The sequence below is a fragment of the Neltuma alba genome, unplaced genomic scaffold (genome assembly GCF_004799145.2).
Source record: "Neltuma alba isolate B1F8T4 unplaced genomic scaffold, ASM479914v2 tig00011239_pilon, whole genome shotgun sequence".
In the NCBI taxonomy this organism is placed as follows: domain Eukaryota; kingdom Viridiplantae; phylum Streptophyta; class Magnoliopsida; order Fabales; family Fabaceae; genus Neltuma; species Neltuma alba.
Genome location: NW_021635958.1, coordinates 78394 through 98971, shown reverse-complemented (window position 1 = coordinate 98971; position 20578 = coordinate 78394). Strand labels below are relative to the sequence as shown.

The 20578-nt window shown below is 35.8% G+C and overlaps 3 protein-coding genes across 4 annotated transcripts; all 3 read right to left on the bottom strand.

The window, feature by feature from the left end:
• Nucleotides 1-3308: 3308 nt before the first annotated feature.
• Nucleotides 3309-6875, bottom strand: LOC114762684 (proteasome subunit beta type-4). Its single transcript, XM_028952224.1, has 6 exons — nucleotides 6745-6875; nucleotides 6517-6593; nucleotides 5824-5953; nucleotides 5510-5669; nucleotides 5231-5416; nucleotides 3309-3897 (listed from the first exon to the last, which is right to left on the bottom strand). Exons 1-6 carry the CDS (start codon nucleotides 6774-6776, stop codon nucleotides 3784-3786), a joined length of 699 nt encoding a protein of 232 aa, XP_028808057.1. The 5' UTR covers nucleotides 6777-6875; the 3' UTR covers nucleotides 3309-3783.
• Nucleotides 6876-15018: 8143 nt separating this feature from the next.
• Nucleotides 15019-17018, bottom strand: LOC114762689 (protein disulfide isomerase-like 5-1). Of its 2 annotated transcripts, none has more exons than XM_028952231.1 (5): nucleotides 16852-17018; nucleotides 16391-16449; nucleotides 16131-16306; nucleotides 15562-15660; nucleotides 15019-15415 (listed from the first exon to the last, which is right to left on the bottom strand). In XM_028952231.1, exons 1-4 carry the CDS (start codon nucleotides 16963-16965, stop codon nucleotides 15569-15571), a joined length of 441 nt encoding a protein of 146 aa, XP_028808064.1. In that variant the 5' UTR covers nucleotides 16966-17018; the 3' UTR covers nucleotides 15019-15415; nucleotides 15562-15568. The 2 variants fall into 2 exon arrangements, with proteins under 2 accessions (XP_028808064.1, XP_028808063.1); XM_028952230.1 differs by having other exon boundaries at nucleotides 15558-15660; nucleotides 16852-17012.
• Nucleotides 17019-18362: 1344 nt separating this feature from the next.
• LOC114762687 (vicilin-like seed storage protein At2g28490) lies at nucleotides 18363-20264 on the bottom strand. The gene is made up of 5 exons (XM_028952228.1): nucleotides 19933-20264; nucleotides 19672-19853; nucleotides 19465-19545; nucleotides 18950-19369; nucleotides 18363-18821 (listed from the first exon to the last, which is right to left on the bottom strand). The coding sequence occupies exons 1-5, from the start codon at nucleotides 20261-20263 to the stop codon at nucleotides 18363-18365; spliced, it is 1473 nt and encodes a 490-aa protein (XP_028808061.1). The 5' UTR covers nucleotide 20264.
• Nucleotides 20265-20578: the final 314 nt, after the last annotated feature.

The following is a 20578-nucleotide window of genomic DNA, read 5'->3' as shown; positions in this document are numbered from 1 at the left end:
AGGACGATGGATGTACGATCACGTCCTGTTCAAGGCAGGTGACCGACCATCTCTTGCACTCTTCGTGCCACACACAGCACAGACCTTTCAAATCAAAACCAACTGCGGCATCACGCAAGTCTCACACAGTCACCGCGTGTCGGAACTTAATTGGCCGAAGGTGATATGCTTCATTTGGACGCTCCGATTTTGGGTTGCCGAGTCCCACCCATTCGTACAGGGTTAATGAACCGGCATTCAATTATTTTTGCCCAAGACAGGAAAGAAAAATGCAAATTTCCAAGTTACCAGAGACCGGAGGCGGGAGCGTGAGTAATTCGATATTTTTGCAAATGAGATTGTGGATTTTTATACTACTTTCGGTAGTTAATATAAGATCTTATTTGATTTTTATTTTGATCCTAAATATAAGACTTCAATTTACTTTTTCTATCATATTTATGCATTTTTTTCCCTAATATAGTCCTTTTAACAATGATAGTTCTAACTAATATATTTGATTAGCAAAGATATTTTAGAAAAGACAACATCTATTTATTACAAATAACTAACTTAATTTCTTTTTTTAATCTTCTCAAATTAGTTAACCAGCTTTTATAATTAGGACCAGAGGTAGTATTTATGATAAAAAAATTATATCGAACAAGTTAATCTTAATTATTTTTGCGTAACAAAGAGCCTATTTTTTAATCATAATTTATTAAATACGACATAACTAAAATGTATTTATAAGTCATGTCATACAAGTGCTTAAAGAATAAAACCACTGTATGTATGGCTTTGACAGTTTGAATTAAGAGAAGGGCCTTAGCGGCCAGGGTCTACTTTGATTTTTTTTTTTTCTTCTTCTCTTTTTTCAAAAAGCAGCTCTGGTGTGAATTGAAACTGACATTGATTCACAGATCAATTTTGTGATGAAATTTCAAATGGAGCCTTTGATAAGCAAAATGAGATAAACAATTAAAGCAGGTGTCATTGTTGCCAGGATGTTTGAAATGGAGACGTTTACAGGGTGGCATGCTGGGATATTCGTCTTTTTCATCTTTCTTTCTTTTTTCCCCAAGTCCAATTTTTTTAGATGAAAATGTCTCTTATTAAAGATAATTCTATTAGAGATATTGTCAGGTAATAAATATAAAAACTTTTTTTTAATAAAAATTTAAACTTTGATTCATTGATATGCTATTCCCACCCAATGTCAAAAAATGTCCAAGTTTGAAAGAGAAGAAAAGGCTCTATGATAACCCGCACTCACACATGTATATATTTCAAAGTTTGAAGTGCTCCTTCTAGATCTTATTATAAACTTCAAATAACTAATTTACATCTAATAGATAATTAGTTAAAAGTAATAAAGAAATTAAAAATATATTTTTGTTTTCAAATATGCCCTTATAATAAAATAAGAAAAAGTATGAAGAGAATATATGAAAAAAAATGTGATAAGAGAAATTATGACAAAAGAGAGAGAATAAATAATTAAAGATAAAATTGAAAAGAGTAAATTAAATATTAAGACAAATATCAAATTAAAGCTTATCAAATAAACCACATTCCTCCTCTCCGCATTTGAAGCTTACAAATAGGATTGGATGGAGTTTTTGGCGTGTGCTGGGCCTGTGTTCCGACTGTGTTATAAATGAAAACTAAAAGATAAGCTAGTATAATATATTTATAACTTAGGAATAGTTTGAAATGTTATAAATTTCATATTTAATGTTAACATTATTTGCCATCATGAGCCAACGTTGGGGTTGGAGTTGGAGTGTTGAATTAAGGGTATGTTTACAATTGGAAAAGTAGCTTATTGAAAAAGTAGCTTATAGAGAAGTGAAATTGGATAAAAACTAAATTGGATAAGTTAAATTGTGTTTGGATTATAGTTCAGAAAAGCTAGATTGTAAAAGTGAGATTGGTAAAAGGTTGTTTGGATTATAATTGAGTAAAAGTAAGTTTGGTTGTAAAATGACCAAAATAGATATGAGTTTTAATAAATAATGAAACATGATTAAAAAAATAATTTCACATAATACAATGAAATTAAAATAATTTAATATGAAGAAGTCATAAAAAATATTTTAAATATAAAGTGAAACATAAAAAAATAAAAGTATATTTTTAGGAGCATATTTAAAAATAAAAATATATTTCTAACTTATTCATCACTTTCAACTAATTTTAACTAATTTTTTATTATCTACAAATTAGTTATTTGAGGCTTATTATAAGAACTAAAAGAGGTAATAAATTTCTCAACTTTTTCTCTCTCCATATTTCAAAAGCTATAAGCCATAAGCTATAAGTCATAAGCTGTTAATTTTAGCTTATAGCTTATTGTAGCTTTTCAGACAAAAGCCCAATTGCAGAAAAGCTGATCCAAACAGACCCAATTTTGTCAATTGAGCTTATAGAGCTTATAGAGCTTATAAGCTACTTATAAGCTCAAAATAAGTGATGCCAAACAGGCACTAAGTAAAGTTGTAGATTTTAAGCCATGCATGCAAGGATCGATGGTGACCTATGAGATGACATTTTAGATTAAAAATGACAATTGAAAACCCAACATTTATCAAAAGAATTAAAGTTTAATTTATATCAATTGACTCCTCAAATTTTTAGAGGACAAATGAGACACGGAGTTTCCAGTCTTTACGAACGGTTACAGTGAAGCCGTACAGAAATTGTTGGACCCCGTTTCCGTGACAGCTCATCACAACAATCAAACTTCAATTGGTTGTCGTATCGTATACTCTTCTTGCTAAAACGACAGAAAGGAAAAAGAGGAGACGCTGTTTCCTGTTTGCCTCCACCCTAACAACGCAGCAAGCCCAGTGGTGTGCGGTATAGAACTGGACTCGGGCGCCCACTAGATCGGGCCCAGTTGTTGTTTGTTGCGGAAGGCACATGAGATGAGATAGACATAACATGTTAAAGAGAAAAGGCATTAAAATCTATTATCTATTTCAATATTTCAAAATAATTTCATAAAAACGATTTTTTGATGTTCTATTCCCTTCTTTTAATTTTTTAAAATCTAAGGTAAAAAATTAAAAAAAGTGATGTTTTGATTTTTATCTTTCAAGACAATTTTTAACCTTTTATTTTTCAGAATACATGACCAAAAATATATTTTTTTAGTTTTTTTTAATAGAAAACTATAATGAGAACAAGAAATCAAACATGTTAAACTATCAAGGCTATATTTGGTTTCCTGTTTCCAAAACATTTAAGATAAAAATTAAAGGAAAAAAGACTTGTTTGATAATTTGCTTTGAGTAAAATATTCTCTAGATAAAAGAAAAAAAGTAAACGTAAATACTAACTAGATATCAGCAACCATTTTGTTCGTTTGGATCTGACAAACGACAATGAGTCTCGGCCTTCAAGTCGTTCCGTGGAAAGGCACAGACACAAATATGGAAATATTTTTGTACGGCCAAGCAGTATTATACCCTATCCATGTTGGCAAAGGGAAAAAAATTATACCCTATCCATCGTCTCGAACAGCACTCATTCACTATGATCGCTGGAAACAAGAAAGAAAAGCAAGCGCCTCCTTGATTGATGTCAAAGGAAAGCATAAAGATAGTAGAACAGGGCAGAGTCCATGCCATGGGAAATAGAGGTTAACATAAGTGAAATCCAAATTTAAACGGGAAAAAAACAGCATCTTTCTCCATAAATAGCTGAATCGTACGATGAAATAAAGATCAACCACCTCATATCCATTTCACGCAAGACTCGTCGGAATGTTCCATGGAAGTATTGAAGGTTGCGAGACAGCTACCATGAACCCATAGCACCAGCCGCTGGGTTCCTGAAAGCAGAGAACTCCCAGTATGTTTTCAAGGAGAATGGTGGGAAAACAGTTGTACCTTCCTCAGTAATTTTAGCTATCTGCAAATTTTGCAACGCGTTGTAAATATCACATGAATAGACAACAGACTCGAAACGAATAGGAGAAACAAAATCATTTAATTCTGATTTAGGCCTCATACTGCACCGTGCACTTACATACGGATGACAGATTGTAAAACATATACAATTCTCCTACCACGTCAAAGCATTTTCAACATTTCTTATTCATTGAGTCACACAAAAAAACACACAAACACAAACACAAACAGTTGGAAGTTGGAACACACAAAATGCAACGCTTAAGTTAGCAGTCATAATGACCCATCCTTTTCCATTTCTCCAGACAACACATCGTCCATATAGGAACCAAATGCATAATTTTCCACAAAATATTAAATGTGAGCTTGTATTATAACTGTTCCCCTAGTCCTGCATCAGCACAAATCACTATTTCTTTCCTTCCAGTACAGGATTCTATGGCAAATCCTTCGATTCTTATATGGTCAGGTTTCTATGCCAAGCTATGTTGAGATGAGCCGACCAAATTAATTAGTCTTCTTGAAACATAGACACTTTTAACGTTTCCTGGCTAAAGAGGTGTTATTAGATCCCGGGAGGATCCGACATGTGTAGAGAAGGTCAAGTGATGAACTAGATGCAAAGCAAATCACTGCTTAGCAGTTATCAACCTACTTGTAGAACTGCCTTAAGCATCTGCCAAATGATACCTCAAGGCATCGAATTTAATAAATAAAACCTCTAACTGAAAAGGAAACAGAAATGTTTTCTAAAGAGATTTAGCAGAAATTCAGGAAGAAAAAAAATCATGATTAAATGCCCCCATCTCCTTTCCAAATTCCACTGGTAATCCAAGTGCAACAGAACTCTGAACCGTACCAGTAGATGGAAAAAGAGACATCTACTTGACAATGTATATGGAGTATAAAGTAAATGAGAGCTCTAGCATCTGGAGATGGAGTGAAAGAACCATATTAACGTATCAGCTAATTCGATGAGAACATTTTGACGCATGAGCATTGTGCCTGGCCCAAAGTCAATGAGCATGCCAATCCTGTGCGATGGACTGATGGTTGTATGCTATTAACGACCAAGTTTTGAAGGATGTGTCCGTGTTTTATTCATATATTAATAAAGGAGAAATTATCTTTCTAGTTTCTTCATTGACACTTTAATACCTTTTCCATGCCCTTGCTAATTGACCAAAATAGGGTGCACTCTCGTTAACAACCTCCATATAGACAATGCTCCCTTCCAGCATGCTAATGGCAGCTACCTATTAGTTGGGTTGGGTTCTATTTTGGAAGCATGGTGGAGGGAGGAAGGAAGAGGAGGGAGGGTAAGAGAAAAAAACCTGAATCTTGTTGACTGCAGACCTATCACGATATAAAAGTACCCGCATGCACTTCTCCAGCAACTTGACACCTTCTTCAAAGGTCAAATTTTCATTCCATTCATCACGAAGAACTGGCCTTGCAAGATGGTTGCCAAGCCCAGTTGCTACATGGTCGTCATCAAAATTAATGCCAATCATGTTTACCTGGAAACAATTCACAAAACTGAGTAAAAACTAACTCTTATAGGTAACTCACTTTCACATTGGAATCAAAGACGGAGATAAACTAGTGCATACCATGCCTAGGTACTTCTGCCCGTTTTTCACACCACCAATTACAAGTGAGTTCCACAATGGATTGAATTTGTTACGTCTATTGTACATCACACGAGTCAAGTAGTTGTGCACTTCCTTAGGACCCAAAGAATTCCCATCATCCCACATATTGTCATAAAGGCTGCAGCAGTCACAAGCCAAAACATACAACTACTCAGAAATGTTCCTTAACTGATCTTAAACGATTAGGGATTCACTGGTATAAGGGGATAAAACATGCAGAATACAAATAAGCCAATCCAAATCCTTTTCTGATATGTGACAACTAGGCTTACATGAGTTCATCAAGGTAGCGAAGAATCTCCTGAAAATCACTAATTTCCCCGCTGGCACCAAGAAGAGTATGCTTTCCAACAGGCTTCAAGCGCTCAATACTCTTGTATCGCAAGGTAGACCCATATGAACCTATCACAGTGGATCCATCATTGCCATGAGATACAGAGGGAAGCTTTTAGTGCGAAAATTCAATTCTATAAAGCTGATAAATTTAGGACCAGAACTTCAGAATAGTCACAATCAATATCTTAGAAACACCCAGAAAAGCATTAGAACCATGTTCAGATGCTATAGAATATTTTGCATGAAAACGAAAAACAAGTAAATTTGTGGGAAATTAAAGGGAGCAATGTCTACCTATGACCGCAACATCTCAGGAAAAGTGTCAGCGCGTATAGTTATGTTAAATTATCAAATATCAGCATCAACGCAAACAGTCAAGATACGAGTTTCATTTCCACAACAGCATACGATTTTTTTTTTTTTAAAAAAAACAAAATTAAAACACAGTCCAAATTCCATCAGACAAGCTGAAGCTGACTTAAACTGATCCAATGTCCTATTTGAAGATGACAAGAAACTCCAATGCTCAGATTTTCCGCAATAAAGTATGAAGCAGAATGACCAAGTTGCACAGTGAAGATGCAGCAGACTATTAATGGACACATGATGAAGATTGAGTTGCAACTGACCTCCCATATCGGCAGCCATAAGAACGCCATCTTTATATTTGATGGCAACTACTGATGATCCGGTTACGTAAGGGTACCTGCAATGAAAACGATATACAAGGTTAGCACTAAACATTCACAATGAAAACAGAATTTCGAGCCAAACTGAAAATCGAATAATCTGGTTGGGGGCTCTGGAAACCCTAAAATTTGCGCATTATAAACATGGGCCAGAGGGAGAGGACATACAGAGTTCTCTCTAAATCAGCCTGACAGCCCATATTGCTTGCGGTTGTTTGGGTTGTGCGAATGCAGAAAAGATTGCGAGTTCTCTTCTGTGACGAAGCTCTGGTGCTTTTCACGGGTATGTTCTTTCTTTCGTTCTCTCCAAGAACTCTCGGATTGTATGACTGTATCCGCCAGGTAACCCTCTGAACAAGAAAACTGCCTCGAAAATAAATTATAAATTAAAAGAATAAAATTTATAAACATTTTTTTTTTGCCAAATATTACATTTTGATTTATAAACACAAATCATTTATATTTAATCATAAATATATAAGCTTGACTCGTCGGCAAAACAAAAAAGCTTGACTCATAAATATACTTTTTTAGAATCTATTCATATTTCTTTTTTTTACCGGATTTTTTCCCAAATACCTAGTATCTATATTCTATACATAAGTTTGTTCAAGGATCTTTCCGGTGTATCAAAAAAAAAAAAGTTTCTTTAAGGAAAAAATATGGAGAATTACAATGATCCCAAGTATTAAAAAAAAGTCCCAAGTTGTCATATTGTAAGACTATTTAGCTCATGTACTTGGACTTTGTATGATTATTTTTCTTATGTCTTATGTAATTCTCAAAAAATATTACCCCTGTTCAGTCTCTATGCCTAATATTTGTATTGAATAGCCTATGTTTGTCACAATAATAAACACGGTCCGGTAAAAAATGGATTTCTTGTTGCCTGATATTTAAGGCAATATTTCCTAGACAATTTTGTTAGAATCAGAATCCAACCCTGTTGGTAAGTTACTTTGCTTTTTTCCTTCCTACGCATAATTTTTTTTCACTGGAAGTAATTTTGTTTTGGCACCTTTTAATAAGAATTAGAATCTTAATTCATGATGCTGTAAGAAATCAACTTCTTTTGCTAAATATCACCGTTCTTAACCACATCAGATCAGATGGGTTAAGAACGGTAATGCAAATGTGACATAAAATGAGTAGTATTCTCTGATCAACCAAAAACATAAAAGTCCTGTTGATCCCAGCGTGCACAGTATGCTGAAAGAAGGTTGGCTTGAGTTTGTAATTTCGTCTGATACCTATTTTTGTCTAATTGTATGCTTCAGCTATCATTTCTTCCCACATTTTGCCAAGTGAATATGACCTTTAATTGTTTATTTATTTTATCCACTGAAATAAAAGTTTTTTCATTACATTACATTCAAATGACTACTTCTCATCTTTAATATAAAAATTAGTTTAACATTCAATTTGATTCTAAATGTAAGATTCTAATTCATTTTATCTCTTGTACTTATATATATTTTTAAAATAATCCCCAAACTAGTTGCACATATTAAATGTTCTATCAAATGATAATTTTGACTAATACACATGATTAGTAAAGATATTTTAAGGAAGATAGCACCTATTTATTACAAATAACTAACTTAACAAACTTCTTTAATTTACTCAAATTACTTAACTAGCTTTTATATTAAAAACCAAAAGTAGTATTTATTTATTGGGAAAAAGACACTAAAAAGCCCTCAAGAATGCTAAAGGACAAATCAAAATGGGTGAATTTTAAGGTCCCAAATTACACTCTTTGAACTATTTCAGAATTTTAAATATTATGAAATGACAACAATGTCCTTATTCTTAATGACTATTTTCATATAGCTATTAACTACTTTAGTTTAATTACTGGCTATTTTTGTTTTAAAGTTTTGGTGATTATTTTTATATAGCTATCGATTACACAAGAGTAGCAAATAACCAAACAAAAACTAGTCAATAAATTTCCAACAACACACTGGTGCATTTTTTTGAATTTTTGAAACAAAAGTAGTCAATAACGAAACCAAAGCAGTCAATAGTTAAATATGAGCAGTCACCAAAATTTTAAAAATAAAACTATTTAATCATAATACTAAAGTAGCCAGTAGCTAAACAAAAGTAATCATGGAAGTTCTAAAAACAAATTGAGTCAATAAAAAAAAAGTAATCAATACATAAGATAGAGTAGTCACCAAAACTCTGGTGACATGTCACCAGAACTTCAGTAGCCGAAAGTGCTAAGATGACAATATTTATATAAAAATAATAATAAAAGATATTTGCATAATTTTATAAGATTTGAAAATTTTCAAAATAGTACAAACAGTCTTAATTGAAATTTTAAAATTTAATCATAATTTGTCATTTAGTAATTTTTAAAATCTTTTATTATTTTTTTCTTATTTATTTATTCACTCTGTTGAAGCGAATAATTTTCACTCAAAACCACGTATAGCAGAAGAAATGTATCCATTACATTCCAAATTTAACGCAAATACTGGGTGAATCTTAGCAATCCCTCAAAAATATACTAGATTTTCTTTAAAAACTTTTTTTGTTTGATGATGAATTGATGATCGAATTTTAACTACTCGATGTTATCCAGATTAGCTGTTTGTTTGGAATAATACGATGAAATTACCTATCTCGTGTTCGACCTTAGACGTCTCCTGTCGGAATGTTACAGAGTCGTAGTCGACAAACGGTAAAATCGAAGGAAAACAAGATTAAAAGACGGAAGCTTTGGATAATAATGGCGAATAGTTATCCCAGTAGAGCTTGCTGCGACTAATAGGACTGATTTGACATCACATTAAGCCTAGAAATAGACACAGACACTGACGTTTACCTTCCTGCTCTTCTGAATATAATTTATGGGACTCAAAACCACCAGGTGGAAGCAAGCATTTACGACTAATAACTCTGATTAATTCTACCTCTAATTCAACCCCCTTCAGATAGAAACAAGGATGGGCTAAGCTTTTCTCACTCTGGTTAATGGCTTGATACAGCAAAATATTCTTAAAAAAACGATGTAATTGCAATCACGGAGCTACTTGGAGAGGGCTCCGGCCATGAATATAAATGATCGAGAACTTGAGCTAATTGGTTGCATAATCAGATTGAGAAGGGTGTAACATATGCTATATTATATCACATGGAGAATAATTCTTGAGAACAATTAAAGAAACCAACAACTGAAACAGAACAAGGACGAGGCAAATTCAGAACACATAACAATTTCGAAGGTGAAAACAGAGCCTACAACATGAGGATTTCACAGGTGACCGGTGAGAACCACAAACGGTGGTGATTCCGGTGAACAAATCACTACGCAGCTTTAGCAGTTAAACCCTGAAACAGATCAAGTAGAATAGAATCATCCAGATCTCCATGTTCGCCATGTTTGATGTCCACAGAGTTTGTGAGGAGAGCCATTTCTTGATTTGCATGACGAGGGTGCGTGGGCAGTGATCTGCGCCTTCTCAGTCTCATGATCTCCCTTCTGCGATCGTGATCTGCCATCCTACACCGCCAACACAACGCAAATTGTGAGAGACAGAGAGAGAAACAAAAAGATCATAAATTTGGGTGCGCAGAGAGAAAGAAAAAGAGGAATTACTCTTGGGGAAGAGAAGCATGGAGGGTTAGGGTTATCCCGGAGAGACAGAGAGGGACGCCATAGGAGGCTCGGAGGTTAAACATGGACTGCATTTTTTTTCTGGGAGGAGTTGGGAGAAAGAAACAGGAGAGATGGAGAAAGAGTAATTGTCAATGATGAGGGCGAGGTGAGAGTATGAGGGAGAGCATTTGGGGTAAAGTGTGCTGTGCGTCGTCCTATCCAGAAGGCATTTATGGCAGGTGGACGACGGATCAGGGCGACAATGCAACAAAAGGCAGTAAGGTACTGTAAAAATCTGCGACTTTGGTGATTATGGACGCACTCATGGGCTTTTCCCCAGCTTTTCTCCCCTCTCTTCATTTTCTTTTATTTCAATCTTTGACTCTAATATAGAAAGCTGTCCTAATTTTCTTAGTGCGATAGAATTAATTAAGTATCGATGTTTAATAGATGTGGATAATTCTGATCAAAAAAAAAAAATAGATGTGGATAAAAACAAAATAAAGTATCAGAAGTATGAACCAGTTTGCGAACTTGTTTGTCTCTCAACATAATTATTTTCTTTTACAGAAAATAATCATATTTTGTAAGTCATAGAAATTCATAAACACAATTTATGTTATATTTTGATATATTCAATATTAAATATATTCTAATATTTTCATTTTTAGTAAGCGTACATTTATTTTTATAATCTTAATAAACAAAAAAATAATTCGAATAACTGGATGAATTTTTTATTGAATATAATAAGAGTGTGTGTGTGCGTAAACAAGCGTGCATGATTTTAAAGAATCTCTTCGTCTCTCTGTTTCGTTAAGACCACTAATAATATTTTCCAACGATAGCATGACAATGCTTCTCCATTTTTTAAAATTTTCATTCAACAAAATAAACTCAGTTACCCATCATATTTATTAAAAAAAAAATCAAACTCGCAATTTTATTTTTAACAATTTTTTAAAAATATTTAGTGTCACTAAATTAGTAGTTCTAACAACAGTGTTTCTCAAATTGTAACACATGTATGTGTGACATGACATTTACTATACGTATCCTGAGATTTCTAGATGAAAAATAAAATAACATAACCCGTTAAATATATAAAATAATTTATCACATGTTAACTGTTAATTGTTTTTCTTTTAATTTATTTAAAATAATATATATTTTTTTGGTTGGGAGGTAACAAACTGATGGTGAACATGATCATTACGCATGGGAGGAAATTCTGAGAGAGCATAAAATACAAAGGGACGAGAACACCAACTTTAGTGCGATACGAAGTTTTTTTTTTTTTAAATACCAGAATGCGATACGAAGTTAAACAGCACGTTTCATTTGAGGCCAATCCAAACGTTGGAGGGTTCTCTAACACCAAAATTGTGTGGGCCCCGCTGTATTGTCCATGGGAAGCCTCAAAACTAGGTTATAATATGCCCCTTTTTTGGAACGATGATATTCGCTTCTAAACATTGTGATTTTTTATACAAGATTAATTAAATCAAAATTTAATGTTCATTAATCAGTATATAAAAATAAATGTATAAGGGTACTTTACTTTTTCAAACCCCTTCCATTTTCAGAAATGAAAAACGTGAAATTGTCAATTTACTTCAGTCGATTTATTAATCTGCGAAGCTCATGTTCAAGACATAGAAAAGGATAAGTATTATATTTTCGGTCCTTCGTATGAAAACTTATTTGACTTTTATTTTAATTTTAAATATAAGATCTCAATTCATTTTATCTTTCATATTTATTTATTTTATTCTAAGATAGTCTTTATAATAATGGTAGTTTTAATTAATACATTTGATTGGCAAAGATATTTTAGGAAAATTAATATCTATTTATTATAAATAACTAACTTAACTAATTTTTTTAATCTATTCAAATTAGTTAACTGGCTTTATATTAAGGATCAAAAGTAGTAATTAATTTTAGTGTAATCTTTTTATGTTTATGAATAAAATTGCCTTTTAATAATTGAAAAGAAGAAGTAATTGATTGCTTATAGATATACTTGCAGCAGAACAACATCAAAATCTAACTCTTAACCAATTGCATCTTGATCAATATTTAGAATGAAAAATCAATTTGAACAAAGAGGTATGTGTGTCTGTGTGTGAAATTCTTATCACAAAGAAAAATTGGACCAAATTCGCCAACGCGGCGATGACAGGGGCAGTGGACCACTCTTTCCAAAAGCTCCAATGAACTTTTACAGAAGTAGATTAGTATTGTTTTATTTTAAAAGTAACAAACGGTGCTTATATTGCCACATGATTATGAACAATGGGTCAGTAGCGAGGCGGAGTCCGGACCTTGTGTCCGGAGGTGCAACTTAACTTAAAAAAAGTAGTTAAAGTTTTGAAAATTACTAATTTAAATAAATCAAATTCATACAAGATTTTATTTTGATTTCTAAATTTTATAAATTATTTTAGCAAAAAAATTCTAAAATTAAAGTTTTACATGTTGATAAAATATTCTTAAATATTGATATAGTAAATTTAATTTGATTGTTACAAAAATAATATTATTTGAGACTAATGGGATTAAGGACTGAACATCCAAAGGATACTTTATAAAATTAAGGACCAAATTAAAATCAAGTATAAAACTGAAGAATTAAGTGTGGCTTTTACAAAAAGAAAAATTTACTTGTTGGCACTTTCCTCGTTCAGAACTTTAGAGGCTTGATTTTTTGGGGCCAGCATGTGCAAAATAGCACTAATTTTCTTTGTGTTTAAAAGACAATACTTAGAGCTAGATGACAGAATTATTTTGATGTTAAATATAAAACATCAATATTTTTTATTCTCTATATTTATTAGATATTGATTGCACACATTAATAGAATTATTGCCCTTGCAAAATTATTAAAAGGAGGCGTTTTTAGGAAACTAACATACTTTTTTAAATAATTAATTTAACAAATTTTTTTAATATATATAAATTAGTTATCTACCTTACATTTAGAAGTAAGAATAAAAATAAATTCACAATCAAGTAACACTTCGAAAATGAATGAATGAAACAATTTACATCCACGTTACTTTTAGAAGACGCATGGCGGGCGGGTTGTAAGCAGAGGACTGAAGCTATTCAACGTCTGCACTCGCGTGGTTGAAAGACTGGACACTTTGGAGACACATTTAATAAAAAATAAGCATTTAATGTAAAGATAAGCAGTTCCAAACAAAACCCACAAACAATTAATTAAAAAACTAACACAACCAGTGAGGAAAAAGCTAAGCTGTACATCCAAATCATGAGGGTGGAAAAAGAGAAAAAGTAATAAATGGGAGTGTTCAATGTAAGTGGACATGGTCTCTTGGCCTTCATCCAATATTATTCCCATAGCTTTCTCCATTTCACAAAAGTAATCATGATTACAGGGAGAAAATGCATTATTGGTGATGATGATGACACTATAACTAAATCATGCAGAGAACACAAGAAAAAGCGACCAAAAAAAAAAGGGTGGAGCAGCCTCACGACAGGAGCCGACATCAGAGAAGTGACCTCATCACAGAAGAACATGACCACATAAGAATGACAACAAAGGTGATGTGTTTGGGGGCAAACGTATCAACTGTGAGAACAAGATATGAAACAAGTGAATAGAATCTATAAATGAGGGGTTTGGCAGATAGGGTTTAGAATGAATATAAGAGAGAGAGGGAGAGGGAGAGGTACATACTATAGTATAGCGTAATAGGTTAGCATGAGAGGTTTGCTATGCAGGAGAGATGACGCCGTTGTCTCTGACCCATTTTAGCATCGACACCACCCCGCTAGTGGCTCTGTGCCAATGGCGTCCTTTCTCCTGCCTAATAAACCTTCCTCTTGCAATCGCTCGACGGAATCAATCCCCAAAACAAAGGGCCACTTCTTTGCTTTCCACTTTCCTTCTTCATTTCGGTATCTGCTTATTCACTCTCCTGCTTCCTTTTTCAGGCATTACGTAACATTCCGCTTTACAAGAATATTTCAAGTTATTGAGTGAGAGCTTACCTTTTTGAAATCCATGAAGCATTTTATGGCAGTCTTCTACCCATGGCCTATATGTATGGCCTCCGCTGGAATCATTGTTGCCTGTAATCGATCATACCATGCCTTGCAGCGTCCTGAAGCTGGCGCCTGTCTATGATCTTTACATAGAAGCAGCTCGAATGGTTTGAGTTTCCAGATTTCTTCAGTCAGAGAATCGACTCGCGTCTGCAGTCTACGACACATTGGGCCCATGAGTCAAAGCCTGCATCCAAAACCCCCCACCCCCCCAGCGAACAGCATCCAATTTGCCAGGAAACAGGGGACGCACCAGACCAAAGATTCCCCAATCAGAGAGAAGAGAACTAACAGAACAAAAGGGGTAAAATTAGCTTGTACTTTAAAAGAGGATGCCTGAACCGAGTTTAGTTCTAGGACGGCCTTGCTTCCCTTTGTAACACAATTCTTGTAATCATGTCAAATTGATTGGTCATATACGGAATACAGAGACCCGAACTATGGACATTTCATTGGTTTCTCACTGTACGAGTGGTCCTGGCTGATACGTTTCAAGACATAATTTAATTCCGCTACAACATGCCAAGCGGAAAATTAATCAAACAACTCCCATAATGCTGTACCACAACTACATCGTAGCTTGACGTGTGCGCTGAAAACGACCACCAATTACAATTAAACATTTTTTTTTTGCATTTACTAATTTCTTAGGCTAATATCTAACAAGCTGACGCTATTATCTACTGTTACATAAATCTGGATGACAATCATGATCAGTTAGGCAGATTACAAAGCTAAAGCGAATGCCATGATATTTTTCAATATTTAGCCGTTTATGCATTTATTTACTTGATAACATATTAATCGCGCAGGTCTCAGTAAAAAATCACGAACAGTCAACGAGAGATGGACATGAAAAAAAGGAAAACCCTGCAAGAATGATTCAAGATTCTCAACCTGCCAGCATCTATATCCAAAATTGAAACTCGGATGTTTATCAGTTTTATGAACTCGGGGGGTCAAACTAGACGGGGTAGAATACAAACTAATCTTCAAAATAACTACTACTTGGTAGAATAAACAAATGATGTTTGGAGCAGAGCAAACTGTATCTTCACTAATCTCAGCTCAAGCCCAGAGATAATCAGTAATGTGAAACCTGCAGCACTTGTGGTGAAGAATAGAGAGCAGTAGCATCCCGGGTTATGGCTGCACAAAACGCAATTCTTGATCAATTGCCATTCCAGAAGAAAAAAAAAGTGAGATTCAAGTTTGCCTACATGCAGTACAACTAGAAAGACTCAGAAGAGGAGGAAAAAAAACCAGCACTGGCGTGAGATTCAGAGTATACCCACAAAATTGTTACAATTCCTTATCAATGTCAAGTGCTTTTGCCGAAGCCTTCTCAGCTTCTTCCAAAACAAAGGTTTTTAATGATTCAACATCCCTTGGGCCTGAGCATTAAACAAAAAGGCAAAATTAATACCGAATGAGAGGGAAGGAGGAAGAGAGGAAGTACCCAATACGAGTATCCCACAACCAAATCAAAATAAGACTCAAGAAAGCTTAGACCAAATATGACAAGGACATACACAGATTTTTTCAGGTTAATGATCTAATACAAAATTATTAACACATTACTCAAATCAACCACCTCTGACTTGAATAATTTTCAATGTCAATAACAAAATTTCACCAGAAATAAGTTTTGAATTTCAATATTATCCATGATCCTTAGAAATAGACCAACTCTAAAATCGAAAATTGTAATGTGATGATGTATCTTTGGCTACAATCGAGCTCATCCGATCACCTTCTTAATCACAAGCTTGGATCATATGGGTCAAATTGATAAACAGTAACAGTGAGAATAAAGTGGAATCTATGAAACACATCTTTGGCAAAACGGAAAGATTTTAATTACCGCGGTATCTAGCAACTTCTTCTCCATTATAAAAGAGCTTAAAAGTGGGATATGAGTGAATATCAACTTTGCCACATACGGGTTTGTTGATGCTACAATCTACTTCTCCAATCTCTATTGCATCTTCCCCTTCCATCGCTTTGCCCAAATCATCCCATAATGATCCCAGATTCTTACTGACATTAAGTGTTACCATTACAGGTCAGTAAGCAGTTGAAAATTTAGTCAAGCTTATTGCAGAGTAGGAAAAAGAAAGTTACCAATGCTTGCACCAGGGAACGCAGAATTTCACAAACCACGCAGTGTGTTGCTCCTTGATCTAAACGAAACAGACAAATACGCAAAACAAAGGTGATTGAAAAATGCGACCCTAAAACTAACAACTGACGTGCAATTCAATAACAGCTTCATGAATACCCTCAAGCACACACATCCGTATTCTACAGTTTTTCACATCACAATCTGCACCTGCAGAGGCAATCATCAACCGGCGGCAACTAGAACATTGTTTACAGTAATTTAGGGTAAAGGAATGTTTCCATATGATTGCCACAAATAAATAGATAGCATGGGTCCGTAAATTTCTATCGATGATAAACGATAGAGAGCAATTACCGCGGAATTCAGGAGTATTTCTTTCGAAAAATAAAAAAACAAGGAGGATTTTTCATTCAATCAAGTTTGAGGTATCGGGCGAGAACAAAGAGCGACGAGTACATACCTTATCAGAGAATGTGTCGGCGGTTAACGAGATAACCTCGGATTGGGCATGAAAAGCTAGATTGAGGAGAAGGAGAAGGAGAAGGAGAAGGAAGGAAGTGCCGCGATTTCTCATGGCTGATCTGGGAGGTCTAGGCGGTGCTGAGATGTCTCACCCTCAAAAGCACCGAGGACCTGTTCGGAGAGTCTTGTTAAAGACACGTGGGTTGCACGTGTTGAATAGTTGACGAAAGGAAGCAAAGCTAGCACCTCAAAGATTTTTATGAGCACAGCGTTCCCTCAAGCAGCTCTATAACATTAGAAGAGTATATCTCACTCACCTGCGTCGATCAAACCATCGCCAATTCTCATTTATAACGACGAACACCATTCTGATTTGAGGAAATGTGGTTGAAGCCTCGCAGATTCAATCTTCTTCGTCACAATTTTTTTGTTTCGCTCCAAGTTTTCTTGTTTGACCTGATTTTACATTAAGAAAAATTAAAAAAAAAAAATAGTGTACTGGTGAAGAGGACGAGAGCAAAAGCAACTATAAGGTCAAAACCGTGAGTGAGAGAAGGCATAGCAGAACGTAATGATCCTGAAATGAAGATAATTTCAACGTGTAAGTAGATTTTGAGATATGGTGGTGGCATTGAGGCGTCACGTAATTCAAAATCTGTCCAAAGTTCACATCCTTAGCAACTTTGAGAACAGGTAGAAGAATTCAATAAAGTTATGTTGAGAACCAATAACCAACATGGACGTAAAATAAGATGGTGGAAGTTACAGACCACTTTATGTTGGTTGTGTGATTGCACGTAATACTTTGGTTTTCCCCTCCGGCACGTCGTAAAAAATTACATGTTTAACATACTCATGTAAAGTTATGTTGTCGGAGAGCATCATTGAATAGCATACAAGTGAATTTGATCCTGTTAAAATATCAACTCAATCCCACATTTTCTCTTAAAATCCTCCAAAACTTAATAAGCCTCTAGCGTCTTAGGATGTGTTAATCAGTGTAGAGCGTCCAAAGATTTGACGACCAATCCAACCTCCTTCATATGGTAGTTTCTCACCCAATTCTGACAAGCCACGGCGACTCCGCCACGCAACCACGCAATAAGGGCTGGACTTGTTAATCTCTACTCTACTTTCACGTGAGTATAAATAAGATTCCTCTCACATAATCACAATTAAGAAACTGCGATTCCAATAAAGTTGCTTTAGGGGAGGGCTATGGGCTTAAAAAATAATTATAGTATAAACAAAATTGTTTTTAAGTTCGTCCAAGATGAGGAGGCCACGTCGGGAGATGAAAATTTTATTGACGGCGAAGGAAAATTCGTGAAAGTACTGAAACCTCTGAAAGAAAAGGAAAAAGAACATCAAAATGAAACGGACTAGGCAACGAGCTTCTGGCCGGCTAAAAGCTAAATTATCGTTTCTCACTAACCCGACCCTCTTATTCTCTTAATCCTAATTATCTTAATCTAATCACGTCTCCTAATCATATTACTCTCAAAGTTCTTAATTACTCGACCAAGCATCTTCCCCTCGTTCTTCCCTTTCGTCCCCTTCTTCTCTGCGTCTTACGTCCACGTCTCCAGGCGAAGCGCGTTCAGCTGGCAGTATCACAGATTCATGCTGAGCTCTCACCAACCGCCGCATTGTTTTCTCGCTTACGCCGAACGATGCTGCGAGCTCAGGCCCCATCAGGGTGTTGAGAAGCGACGTTCCTCCCGCCAGAAACTGTGGCCTGTTCTTCCTCGCCGATGTTGTGAACCCGACGAACTCTAACGATCCAGATCTCGATGCGATTTGACAGAATGGGAAGTATCTAGGTACGAAGAACACATCCCCTTCTCTGACTTTGGCATTCATTGCCGCAGTTCCATTTGGAAACACGACTTGAACCCTTCCGGTTCCGTACAATACGATGCCGTATTCTGTGGCCCTTGGATTCACATGCGGTGCCATCATGGACCCCTGCCATAGTAATGGAAAAGAACTGAAACATTGCCGGGATTTTGGCTTTGTAATATAAAGTGTAAGTCTCACAACACATCACTTCAAGATCTAAGTCCAGAGGGTCAAAATGGAGTGAGTTTGCTTACGGCTGTGAGATTGACGAGATAAACGCCGGTTCCGGAGCGTTTGAGCGGGGAATAATTGTAGCCGTCCAAAGCAACGCTCCAACCAAAGCGGTTTCTGAAATCGGGTTTCCTGTCGTAGAGATTATAAGAGTCAGGAGATTTAACGATCTCTCTCTTTTTTGTTTCCTTGTTCACATTTCCAAAGACAAAGTTCAAGAGCTTCCTCCATGACCAATCTGTTCGCTCTGCCTCCTGCTCCTTCTCTTCGTCATCGTCGGATTCTGCATGGACGTCCAACATTTTCTTGAGTTGTTGAAGCCTGTCTTGCTCCTTCGGTTGAAGGAACTTGGTCCATAGGCTTGGGGCGTGAGAGTCATCCACAAACACGATTGGCCCTCCTTGTTGCTTCGTGAGGATTTTCCTTAGCTCAAAGCCTGATGTCTGTATGATAAACAAAATCGTTAAGTCTTTCGTGCCGATGATGGAAGTTTGGCATTTTTCTTAGCTGTTGCTGTTGAGTTAAACTTGCAGCTTACATTTAAAGCAGCTCTAACGACTTCAGGCTCGAACCCAGAAAGAACTGATGGCGGGTAGGCTCCTCCTCCAATGTAGAAGGACTACGCAGAGACCGAGAGATTGAGAATTTAGCTATGAAAATCAGTCTTCATCAAAGGCAATGATATAATGGCACTAGACTGTCTGTTGATTATGAAAAATAGATATGAGTAACACAATGCATGTACCTGGAAAACGCCTATTCCCAAGCTCTCAGAGGGGTCGATGCTACAGATAATATGAAGTCTCTGACCTCGTCCTGTGTTCACCAAGTAGAACACAGAGCCTGCTGGGATTGTGTACACATCCCCAGTCTTCAAAAGCCTTTCTGCCAGTTTATCTTTGTAGATGAATCCCAACTTCGCCTCCCCTGCAATTAACTGATATCTTTAAAACAAACTGAATCTGACAACCACGAACACAAATGGGAGAAACAGAGATCGTAATACCTCTACGGATGAAAAGGATCAAGCTAGAGTCGAGGTACTGAGGAATGAACAGGGACTTTGGTTCCATATTGATGAAGCCAATGTGCATTGGCCTGTCCACAACCCTACCGCCATAGCTTTCCGTAACTTTCATTTCCCCTGCATCAGTCTTGATCAGTTGCCTCGAGCGTCGCAACAAGAACCAGTCACTTGACTCTGCAGGCAACCATCTTTCTTTTCTCTCTGGCTCCTCGCTCCTCCAATCTTCTTCTTCTTCAACATAATCCTTCCCCATTGCCAATCCATGGCACAGAACAAGAAGAAAGACCAAAAGGGTAGCTCTGTTTAGCATAGTTTCCTCTCTTCTTTTATCTCCTGTGTGTGGGAATTGAGCGATGGGGGAGTAATGGAGGGGGGAAGGGTGCTTATGAAGAGAGGAGGCAGGGAATGCGGGTAGATACGTGGCGTGCATGTAAAATCAAGGGAGCTTTGCTGTCGATTCATGGTGTCGACGCGGATGGGTATAAACGTCCGATCACGAGGGCTAGACGCAGTCCATGCTCTAGAACACTTCATTTAAAAGATCCTTTTGGGTCAAATTTCCTTTAAAAAAATCATGAACACTTTGTTTAATAAAACCATATCTCGTCCATTGATTAGATAATGT